The sequence below is a fragment of the Muntiacus reevesi genome, chromosome X (assembly GCF_963930625.1).
Source record: "Muntiacus reevesi chromosome X, mMunRee1.1, whole genome shotgun sequence".
Classification (NCBI taxonomy): Eukaryota; Metazoa; Chordata; class Mammalia; order Artiodactyla; family Cervidae; genus Muntiacus; species Muntiacus reevesi.
In genome coordinates this window covers 126400340-126412688 of record NC_089271.1, presented here as the reverse complement: position 1 = coordinate 126412688, position 12349 = coordinate 126400340, and the positions used below count along the sequence as shown (strand labels likewise).

General features: G+C 43.6%; 1 protein-coding gene across 3 annotated transcripts in view; it reads right to left on the bottom strand.

Moving 5' to 3' along the window:
• Positions 1–12349, bottom strand: part of TENM1 (teneurin transmembrane protein 1) — a 612361-nt gene that overhangs the window by 16901 nt on the left and 583111 nt on the right. For all 3 annotated transcript variants that reach the window (XM_065915017.1, XM_065915018.1, XM_065915019.1), the window contains 2 exons: positions 9678–9850; positions 8208–8443 (listed from right to left, as the gene is read on the bottom strand). In XM_065915017.1, the coding sequence (XP_065771089.1) occupies positions 8208–8443; positions 9678–9850 (409 nt within the window). The remainder of the gene's footprint in view (positions 1–8207; positions 8444–9677; positions 9851–12349) is intronic.

Here is a 12349-nt window from a genome sequence, read left to right as displayed (position 1 = left end):
GATTTGGGCTACCATGCTTCTCTGTTTCTGGATAATGCACTCTGATATTCAGATGTTGCTGAAACACTAGTTTCAAAGTCAGGTTTGGAAGGTAATGTGAAATTCGGCTCAGAGCTGCAAGGGGATGAAAGAATTGAAGATGCCACAGCCCTCCATCTGTCGAGTCTCCTGTGGAACTCATGAGAAGACTGCGGGAAAGAATGGTTTTTTTAGGTAAGCTCCTTGACCCTCCTTCTTGACTGCTTCTGTGACTCCATTCTCTATGGCAGGAAGCAGAACTAGGCTGACCGTCTCTGACTGCTGGGGTCATGAGCAAGGTTGGAAAAGCAACGTGTTCATACAAGCTGTTGTTTGCCTGAAAGACAGTAATAGCCCTTGACCCAAGTGTGGGCCATCAATCCTTATTTCAGCTCTTCCCCCAAACAATCTATAGCAATCTGTGACCTGGAAAAGAGAGGGGCAAAGCAAAGGTTGACGTTTGAGAATAGCCCCAAGTTAAAAAGGGTCCCTTTGGACGAGCTGCACATTGAACGAGACATTTGAGTTTGGCAACTGATGAGTTGTCCATTGGGGTAAGGAAGCTGGACTTGGTAAAATTTTTCATAAGAAAGGATATATTTGTGCTTTAATTTATCCTTTGGTTTTCCTTAGGCTTTTTTTCAGCTTTGCTCAAGAGAAGCAAGGAGAAAGGCTTGCTTTTTGTTCACACTTGGACCAGAGAGCAAAGGAAAGAGTATGCCCTGGGGAGCCATGGGTTGTGTTGCCAGCAGGAATCAACGTACCTGCAAAGCATGGGCACAGGCCAAAGATCCAAAGAAAGGTGTCTTCTGCCTCCCCCCAGAGCCTTTCCTTGCTCTTTCTGAGGAGTTTGTGTTTTAATTGCTTAAGAGACAGTCCTTTCAACCCCCTTCAATTTGAGACTCATTCAATTAGTAGCCTAAAGATTATATTAGGTTGATCTATAAGGCAACTGCTGGTATTTGAGTGTTTTTTGGTCTACAAAAAGGGCAGCTTGCTATGGTTTAACCCAACACACACACACACACACTAACAGGAAAGTATTTAATCAAGAGCAAAGTAATTTAGTGCAAAACTGTCCAAGTTAAATGGTATGGCAGAAATCAGGTGAGAGGAATGAATAAGGTTTTGAAGAAGAACTGGTATGCCCATTTGCACATATGCACACAGTGCTAAACTCTAAGCTACAATTAGAGCAGTTGATTTCCTTTCACAAGAAAGGAGAAGGCTGAATTTTCAAGGATGCTGTCTAGCATTTCAACTCACAATGCAACTGAGGTACCTGTTAGATTTTTGCTGAAGAAGTTTGAAGGTGAATAAGTCAGATGGGCCAAATATCCACTTCGTGGTTTGGAAGACATACTGCATTTAAGTTTCATGAAGCTGCGAGAATGGATGTAGGAGTCAGAACTGCTTTTAAATTGGGACACGCTCCTTTATTCTCACTGGTTTAAAGGTAATTAGTACTTGATTTTTAGATATTGATCAATACAATTCTAAAGATTTTATTTTTGACTGATATTGCTATGTTGACAATCAAAACCCACTTAGGCTTACTTTTATTTCAGAGTGGCCTACAAAGGAACAGGGCACGTAGGCAGCATTAACATCAGCCTCCATTACTCCACTGGGAACTTTTTTTAACCTGTATTTTCCTTTTTTCCTCCCAAGACACTCTGTTTACCTGGGTAGCCAACAGAGTCTTAGTGCCAGAAGAAATCTTACAACATGGGCTATTGAGCTGGACTGCCTAGGTTCAAATCCTGTGTCACCCTTTATTAGCTGTGTGACCTCTATGTGCCTCAGTTTCTTTATCTGTAAAGTGAGAATGTTAATAAGAGAACACGTCTGATTAGATGTTATGAGTAGTAAATAAGTTACCCTATGGCAATATACATATAAGATGTCAATGAATGTTAGCTGTTATAATTATGATTAGTGGTAACAATACTACTAATAATAGAGATTGTATAGACCATATCCCTCTTTTTATAGATGGGAAAAGTGGTGCAAAATTGTGGGCATACTAGTTCTTCTTTAAAACCTTATTCATTCCTCTCACCTGATTTCTGCCATACCATTTAACCTGGACACTTTTTGCACTAAATTAATTTGCTCTTGTTTAAATACTTTCCTGTTGGTGAATTCATCTGGGTGACCATACAATAGGCATTTAAAAATTTTAATATCAATTAACTAATACTTATATACAAATGAAATAGTGTGTGAAATAAGACTTTCTGCCTAGTTATCTTAGCAGAGTTGTCCCAGGATTAACAAACACAGTTGTTTCTATGATTTGAAGGCCTCAAGGACCCCCCTGACCCCGAAAACCAACACTGCTCAGTAGCCTTGATGCCTGAAATCTCCAGGTGACTCCTTATGGGTAAATAACTGTTACTTGGGACAGAGAACCACAGATATATTTTTAAAACAGACAAATCTATCTGTAAGCAGGCTTCTTACCTAAATTTTCACAAAATGAATCCCTCCAGCAAACCTGGGGAGAAGGAAGTCAAAACAGCATGAAGCAAACATGTTTTCTGAGAAAGGAGGGAGATGCTAGAGGGAACAGGCCTCCCATGTTCCCCATCACTTGTCAGCCTGGGACCTTGTGTTTCACGCAGGCTTGCTCTGCCTTTCAGAGCTCAGCTCACGCAGGACTAGTCACATATTGCATTTTAAAACCACTCTACCCTGTTCTTAGTTATCTTTGAATGGAGAGAAAAACAATCAATTGTGAGGGTTTTTAGACGAGTCTTCGCTTCATTTTGCTTGTAAACACATAATCATCTTACTTGATTTGATGACTTCAGTTTGAAGTGCTAAGCTTCTTTTTTTTTTTTTTCTTTTTAATAAAGGATGCTGCAGTTTTGGAGCTTGCTGTCACCTCACATCTCAGTCTGAGAAATCTTGTAAAGAGCTCTGAGGTCCAGTGCTGGGATAAGTCTCATCTAAACAGCATTACGATTCATGGACACAGCAAGGCGCAATCTGGATGTAGTTTCTAAACCAGTTTGCTTTCCGTGAATGTCGAATTTCTTGATGGTCCAGGGAAAGGTATTTATGGGGACAGATGAATGCAGCAGATGAGGATATACATAGACTGGAGGGGAAAGTACATTGCAAGGAAGATGATTCAAACACAATTCAGGTTTGGTTGGTGGGGGAGAGGAAATGGATTTTTTTTAAATAAGTGAAATTTTAGGATGTTAATGTGATTTATCTGACTTAATGGAGCTGGTGCCAAAGCAGGATCTCATGTTCCCCAGCAGTTTGTTTCCTCACCTTGAAGGGGACCCTGAGTATGTGTGAAAAAAAAAAAAATTTACCGATCACTGGAGAAAAGTGACTCTTTTTGCTTTATCTTCAAGGGAAGTCTATCATTTTCTGATTTTTTTCCTTTCCACAAGAAGGTCTGGACTGGATCCACACTGGCCTTTGGGGAATATATTCATTCCATTCAATTGGCTATGCCTAATCTGGGGAAACTGAGGCAGTGATATAGGCAAGAGTGCCTAAGGATGGGGAGAGTAGGTAAGGACTGTTGAGTTAAACAGCCTCCTTCCTCTCGCCTCCTTCACACTTTTCCTGCCCACCCACACTTGCCAGTACATTAGAGTCGATTATTTGTCTCTTTTTGTCAGCATTGAAATGAGGAGTCAGGCCCTGCCAAGATGGCTCCACTGAGAGGGGCAATGATTTATAGATTAATTATTTTAAGGAACAAGGCAGTACAACATGATGGAGTGGAAAGAGTGCTGCCCTAGGCAAAGGCTTGCATTTTAGTGCTGGCTCTCATCCAGAAGAGCTGTTTGACTTTGGGCAAATTACTTAACCTCTCTGGGCCTTAGTCTCCTTATCTATAAATTGGGAATAGCCAATCATTGATGGTTGTGGTGATCAAACAAAACCCTGACTATGAAAACATTTTGTTAATTGTAGGAAACAGCAACACACTCCAGTACTCTTGCCTGGAAAATTCTGTGGGCTACAGTCCATGGGGTCGAAAAGAGTTAGACACGACTGAGTGACTTCACTTCACTTTAAACATATGTAAAGGATTGTTACTGGTGTTAGAATTTTCTAGGGACGTGTACAGTAACACCACCTAGCCAGTCTCCAGTCCCAGAACCTCAGGAAGAACCCTTGAAGTCACAGATGAGAGGGCCCTGAATTTGCTGCCGTTATAAGCCATTCCACAAATCTGCTCAACTCTACCACCGAATGGGAAACTGGTCAATTATAAATAGTATTAACTAAATAACACTTCAGAAATGGCAAGGATCTAACAGAAGCAGAAGAGATTAGGAAGAGGTGGCAATAATACACAAAAGAACTTACAAAAAAGATCTTAATGACCCAGATAACCACGATGGTATGATCATTCACCTAGAGCCAGACATCCTAGAGTGCAAAGTCAAGTGGGCCTTAGGAAGTGTTACTACAAAGCTAGTGGAGGTGGTGGAATTTGAGCTGAGCTATTTAAAATCTTAAAAGATGATGCGGTTAAAGTACTGCACTCAACATGCCAGCAAATTTGGAAAACTCAGCAGTGGCCACAGGACTGGAAAAGGTCAGATTTCATTCCAATCCCAAAAGAATGTTCAAACTACCACACAATTGCACTCATTTCACATGCTAGCAGGGCTTCCCAGGTGGTGCTAGTGGTAATGCCAATGCAGGAGATGTAAGGGATGCATGTTTGATCCCTGGGTTGGGAAGATCCCCTGGAGAAGGGCATCATAATCCACTCCAGTTTTCTTGCCTGGAGAATCCAATGGACAGAAGAGCTTGGCGGGCTACAGTCCGTAAGGTTGCAAAGAGTCAGACATGACTGAAACGACTTAGTATGCATGCACACACATGCCAGCAAGGCAATGCTAAAAATCCTTCAAGGCAGGCTTCAGTAGCACGTGAACCAGAACTTCCAGATGTACAAGCTGGGTTTAGAAAAGGCAGAGGAACCAGAGATCAAATTGCCAACATTTATTGGATCATAGAGAAAGCAAGGGAATTCCAGAAAAGCATCTACTTCTGCTTCATCAACTATGAGAAAGCCTTTGACTGTGTGGATTACAACAAACTGGAAAACTCTTAAAGAGATGGGAGTATCAGACCACCTTACTTGTCTACTGAGAAACCTGTATACGGTCAAGGAACAACAGTTAGAACCAGACATGAACAGCGAACTGGTTCAAAATTGGGAAAGGCTGTATATTGTTGCCCTGTTTACTTAACTTATATGCAGAGTACATAATACGAAATGTTAGATGAATCACAAGCTGAAATCAAGATTTCCAGGAGAAATCTCAACAAGCTCAGATATGTAGATGATACCACAGTAATGGCAGAAAGCAAAGAGGAATTAAAAAGCCTCTTGATGAGGATGAAAGAGGAGAGTGAAAAAGCTAGCTTAAAACTCAACATTCAAAAAAAAAAAAAAAAAAACAACAAACTAAGATCATGGCATCCAGTCTCCTCACTCCATGGCAAATAGATGGGGGAAAAAGGAAACAGTGGCAGATTTTATTTTCTTGGGTTCCAAAATCACTGCAGATGGTGACTGCAGCCATGAAAGTAAAAGACGCTTGCTCCTTGGAAGAAAAGCAATGACAAACCTAGACAGCATATTAAAAAGCAGAGACATCACTTTACCAACAAAGGTCCATATAGTCAAAGCTATGGTTTTTCTAGTAGTCATGTGCAGATTTGACTTGGGCCATAAAGAAAGCTGAGTGCAAAAGAATTGATACTTTTAAATTGTGGTACTGGAGAAGACTCTTGAGAGTTCCTTGGACATCAAGGAGATCAAACCAGTCAGTCCTAAAGAAAACCAACCCTGAATATTCATTGAAAGGACTGATGCTGAAACTGAAGCTCCAATAGTTTGGCTACCTGATGCGAAGAGCTGACTCACTGGAAAAGACCCTGATGCTGGAAAGATTGAGGGCAGGAGGAAAAGAGGGTGACAGAGGATGAGATGGTTGGATGGCAGCATCAACTCAATGGACATGAGTTTAGGCAAGCTCCGGGAGATAGTGAAGGACAGGGAAGCCTGGCATGCTTCAATCCATGGGGTGGCAAAGAGATGGACATGACTTAGTGACTGAACAACAACAACAAATAACACTTCACTCTACTCACATGGAAGAGTGCCCATATATTTTATGCCCACTAACCTCAGTATTAAGAACAATTTGGAATATGAGGTGAAAATTACACTTTATACTCTCTCTCCATTATCTGTGCATATGGAGGGGAGAAAATAGGATGAGTCACCATAGAAAGTGGAAAATAATAAAGTCATGTGGTATAGAATGTGTTCTAAAAAATGGAAAATCCCAAAGTCATATAGTGTATGATATGACTCATAATATTTTATTCAGACTCTAAGCTGGGGAGGCACCAAGAAACCATTTATTTGATGTAATTTTCCTAGGGTGAGTCCATGAGGTTGATAAACCATGTGTATATAATTCTGACTTTTTTCTAGTATGACGTCTTCATTTCACAGGTGAAGAAAGTAAAGGCATTTCTTAAGCCAGTTGTAAGACTCCCCCATTTAGGGTTCTATGCTGGTGATCCCATTTTTAGAAGAACTCTGATAGGAAACCCTTACTGTCCACACATAGAGAGGTTTGGACTATTTGGGCTGGTTTCACCTCTCATTTCAGTGGCATTTCTGATAAATATTCTGGCCAATACAATCAAAGCATACAACCTGACTTGTGCATATAGACCACTTTAGTGGCTGGTACAAAAACAACCACAAAAGTCTATCTCTGGGTCACCACCAGAACTGACTGGGAAGTGAGCCATGGTCTGACTGCTTGTCACTGGAATTGGGTGGTGTTGCCCTGTCAAAGCCTAGAGGTTACTGCATTTTCACTGTGAGTGAAGAAATGCAAGTGTTCCAGGTATCCCAGGCGAGACACAGGTGCCCAAAGCAGGCCTGGCCTCAATAGTGAGTAACTGCCTCAGGTTGGCAGTTGTTCTTGGGCTCATATTGAATGTTACTATATTTGGAAAGTTGGTCATGTCATCCTAACATTGCTTCATGTTCAAGAAGGGACAGGTAGAAAGAGTGCGGTGGTGCTTGTGGGTTTTGTGTGCAGCAGTAAGGCAATTCTGACTGAGAGATCCCAGGTTAACTGCGGTGAACTGTGCTTGGTAAAAACTTAAAAACTTCCAAATCTTGCATTTCTCCCAGGCAGCTCTCTTTTGGGCTTCCCAGGTGATGCTAGTGGTAAAGAACCCGCCTGCCAATGCAGGAGATGGAAGAGACCCGGGTTCTGTCCCGAGTTGGGAAGATCCCCTGGAGGAGGGCATGGGAACCCACTCCAGTATTCTTGCCTGGAGAATCCCATGGACAGAGGAGCCTGGTGGGCTACAGTCCATGAGGTCACAAAGGGTCGGACACAACTGAAGCATGCATGCAAGCTCTCTCTGAGTGCCATTAGGGCAACAGAGCACTAGTCCTTGACCCCTCTGGCCCTTAATATGTATATTCAAGGCAATGATATCATTCACTGATTTCTCCCTTAATTGCCTTTGTCCAAATGTTGCTTGATGTCGCATATCCTTCTGTGTGTACCTGCCTGGCCTTTTTGAATAAAGTATCTACCACCATATGGGGCTTCCCTTGTGGCTCAGCTGGTAAAGAATCCACCTGCAATGCGGGAGACCTGGGTTTGATCCCTGGGTTGGGAAGATCCCCGGGAGAAGGGAAAGGCTACCCACTCCAGTACTCTTTTTTTTTTTTTTACCCACTCCAGTATTCTAGCCTGGAGAATTCCATGGACTGTATAGTCCACTGGGTCGTAAAGAGTCCGACACGACTGAGCGACTTTCACTTTTTACCAGGGGTCTGAGGCATCTCCAGGCCATGTGAGGGATTCCGGAGGGCCTTCTGACTACACGCATTTCTAGATCCAGACATTCTCGGTGCTTGAAATTGCTACTGTCAGAGCACTTTAGCTGGCTAATGACAAAGAAAGCTCTTATTAGAATGTTCATTTAAGGATACTGAACCATTATCAGCCATTAGCACCCTCTCTTGAATTAGTATATTATATAAGTTAGTCACCTAGAAAAGCTTTGGAGAAATGGGACTTCTGATTAGGGAGGTGCTGCGGTTTTCAAAAATACACCACCAGTTGTCTAGGTGCTGTCAGGTCGAGACTTACCCTCAGCCTCCTTTCAAAAGCTGAAATGTTGCCTTTGTTCTGCTCCTTGCGCTGCCGCCACTCGATGAGGTTGGCGTTGTGCTCCCCGGGCAGAGAGATGTTGCATTTTCCCAGGGTGGGGTTGACCGCGCCGGCCAGGATGTGGGGCTCAGAACTGAGGCTGATCTCCATCCCGCTGGCAAAAGTGACACGCAGAGAGCCGTCTGGACTCACCCGATAGGTGCTCTGGGTATTTTCTACAGAGAGAGGAGCAAAGGAGGAAGCGGGGGAAGAAGAGGGAAGCACAGAAGTAGGGGAGAGACAAGTTGAGCTTCAGGAGGCAAGTCTGGGAAAGGATGAGCAGGTGTGGCACCGTGGACCTCACTGCCCTCGGGGCTATAGACAACCATTCTGACAAGCCCACGTGCTCTCTGTCCATTTGGGTCTTGTTAGTTTCACAGCTGGGCTGTCTTGTTTCTTGGATTAAAAGACTCCCGTGTAATACTGCAGGCTGTTTCTGTTTTTCAAAACGTTCTCATTTTTAAAGGATTTCCTCACAAACTTCTCCTCTGACTCGGTGGACTGGCCCTCTCCGTTTGATATGCTGGGAACTGGAATGAGCGGAGTATGCAGTGTAATTCAGAACCCGCAGTGCCTGGGGCACCGGCACAGTGGCTGGTCTCTAGGAAAGGATACGCTGACAAAGATATCCTTTTAGAGTGGATCTGGTGTTGGACAGTTCTGTGTTTGGCCTCACAGCCTAACAACAGAACGGGTCCTTGATGACTGGGCAGAGAGAAAATGATTTCTCCGTGTCCATTTCTCTCAGCTTCTAAGACGTTCTTTCCAAATCCACCTTCCTTTTTTCCTTCCTTCCTGTTTACTTCCCTCTTGCCCTCTCCCTCCTTCCTTCCCTCTCTCCTTTCCTTCTTTTTTCCTTCCATTCTCCCTTACATTTCCCTTATATTCCGGCTCAGTGTGCATCCTCACTCCTGCTTTTTATTCACCCATGTCATCAGTGCTCTAGAATGCTAATTTCAGATGGGACACAGACTTTGCGCCTTTAGTATACCCCAATCAGAGCTTAAAGAGCTTTACAAACAGCTGAGTGTCGGGAAATGGCTTGATGGAATAGTATATTTGGCAGGAATCGAACCTCCTAATGGAGAAGGCAATGGCAACCCACTCCAGTGTTCTTGCCTGGAGAATCCCAGGGATGGCGGAGCCTGGTGGGCTGCCGTCTATGGGGTCGCACAGAGTCGGACACGACTGAAGCGACTTAGCAGCAGCAGCAGTAGCACCTCCTAACTCCCACAGGGATGTGGCCCAATGTTGCTGTAGGAACTTTATGAAAGGTGTGACTTGGGATTCAGCCTCCATAGCTGGAATATGGGGACAAGAAGTCTTCTATTCGTTAACAGTGTGTGGAGGTTTGATGGTAGAAGTAAGAGAGATGCTATTAGAGGTGGGCAAAGTTGGAAATATTCTTACCTTGTTTTAAAATATATATGGTACTCGTGGCTGTCAGATTAGTTGACATGAGGACGTTTTCGCGGCTGGAAGTATCTAGCTCCACTTTTGTCAGCTTCTCCAGGTCACTGTGGAAGCTGCTGACATCTCCAGTGGGAAATGTTGCATTGGTCAGGTGCCCCTCGGGGTCATACCTGTGGAATGTAACCAAATCCAACTTTGAAGCCTCTTGGCAGTGATAATGGGCCTTTGCAAAATAAAACTCACTTGGCAGCTAATACAGTTTAACTTTGAGTGATAACAAGTATTATTAACCTTGTTCAATAAGAAGAAAAGGGTCAGAGAGATGATTAATCAAACGAAGGTATTTTTTGCAGCTTCTGAATTCTTGATGACTTCCTTGAGCTGTGCTGTTTTACAGAAAAAAATATATCTGATAATGAATCACCAGGGTGGAAAACTGATTTATGAATCATGTCCTGCTGTGTGCAATGTTGCAGGGAGCCCTCCATTTGCAACTTGGGTCGATCCCATCAGATGTGATGGATCACAAAAACCAGCAGAGGGTGCTGTTGGCAAAGAAAAAGGAGGCACAAATGTTCTCCGCCTCCACCACTCCCCCACCCAAACAGGCAGAGAAGGCCAATAAACTGATTTTGCATTGTGATCGGAAAATTATATTTGCTGCTGTTTAAGTTGCCAAATTTGAAATGAATGAATCATTCTTCCAACAAAATGAACAAGCACAGAAGATAATGGAAACATGCTCATTAAAACATTCTGGAACCCCCTGATTTCAGTGTCACTTAATTTTTTCTCTTTTTATAGTATAGTACATAATGTGTTGTAATTTGCCTGTATGAGCAAGAACTCCCCCCCACCCCCAATAATTACCTGGGATAATAGGCAATAACCTATATCTAGAAATAGAGTCTGGTGAGTTGATTTTTTTTTTTTTTAATCAGAACTATTGGCAATCTGACTGGCCTCCAAATGGAGAGAGCTCCCCTGAAGGCTTTTGATGTGGAACTGTTCTTTTATTGCCAATAGAACCAAGAAAAATAAACCCTTCATTAAAAGTAAAGACATGCACTTGGAAGCCCATTCTTTTCAAGTTGCAAATTAAAAAAAAATTAAGTACTTTTATTTGCTTTTAAAATGTTAAACAATTATATTCTTTTAACCTAAAGTGAGCAGGATAGAGCCTGGACACATTGGTGGAGTCTGGCCCTACTGCCTATTGTTGTTCAGTCACTTCAGTTGTGTCTGATTCTTTGTGACCCCGTGGACCGTAGCCCACCAGGCTCCCTCTGTCCATGGGGATTGTCCAGGCAGGAATACTGGAGTGGGTTGCCATTTCCTTTTTCAGGGGATCTTCCCAACCCAGGGACTGAACATATGTCTCCTGCACTGCAGATGGATTCTTTACCACTGAGCCAGGGTAGCCTGGGGTACCAGGGTACCACTGAGTCAGGGAAGCCCCCTAACTCCCCACATGATGCAAAATGGCCTAGTGACTCAGTGTGAATCCACTACATTTTAAAGAATTCAGTCTGGAGAGTTGCTGAAATTTTAAAACTTAGACCAGTCTTTGGTAGGCTTGGGAAAAGGGGCTAGACATTATTTTACAGGACGAAACTGGACTTGAGGCTATACACAATGGCATGTCATGTTCTGTTCTGTGTGTACATGAGCATGCTCACAGGCACACTCGATCAGTTAAAAACAATCAGGCATGCAAATAAAAATAATCAAATAGGTCATCTGACATCATAGATATGGCAAGCCCCAGTTATTTAATTGGATGCACCCTTTGTTTAAATGGATTTCAGTCAAAATGGCTATTGGCATGTTGCTACTATGCTGCTAAGGCCTTATTACCAAAGAAAGGCCAAAGGGTGCTGTTTGCGCCTGGGGTTAATGGCAAGATCTTCCCTGCTGCTCCGCCTGTTTGCCCATGGCCTGGTCTGGGGCTCTGGGGCTGTGAGAAGACCCGTGATGAGAACAGGGCATGGAAAAGCCTGAGCGCCTAACACAGCCTGACTTTGTCTGCCTGGTCTTTCTTTCAGGGGAGGAAAACAGTACTGAGCTTTGATTCCCTACTTTGGCCTGTAGGGAGGAGTCTCCAGGCAGCAGACAGAAGGAAGCCACTGCAGGCCCCCTCCCGAGGGAGACTGTGGCCCCACAGCCTGGATTACGCAGGCAGTTGCTCTCTGTTTCACATCCTTCACCAGCCACCCCGCCACATCAGTTTCCCTTTCCTGATTTCTAAAGGGTTTCCTCAGCACTTGGCAAGGTCACTCCTCATTATTCCCCCAGGAGATCTGACCTAGGATGCAGTTTCCTCCTCTCTCGGTTACACAGCCTCTTGTTTTAAAGCAAGATTTCCTCTAAAGGTGACAGCAGTGGTGGTGCCCACTTCTCAGGGCTAGATGACAAGATCAGATGCCAAATGAGCCATCCGCGAGCAGAGGTACAAGGGCCAAAAATGTGAATGTTAGCACTGGCCTGTGGTGTAATTCCCTGGATAGCCGTAGCTGGGAGGCTGCCACCTGGTCCTTTTCTGGTGAGGGAGGTAATGAAGTGGGGATAGGGTAGGCTTTCTCACAGTCCTGCCCAGGTGCTAGAGAGCTAAAAAGTTATATTGTCTGATTTCCTTTCTGTGGCTGGATAAGCCTCACTGAAAAATAAAA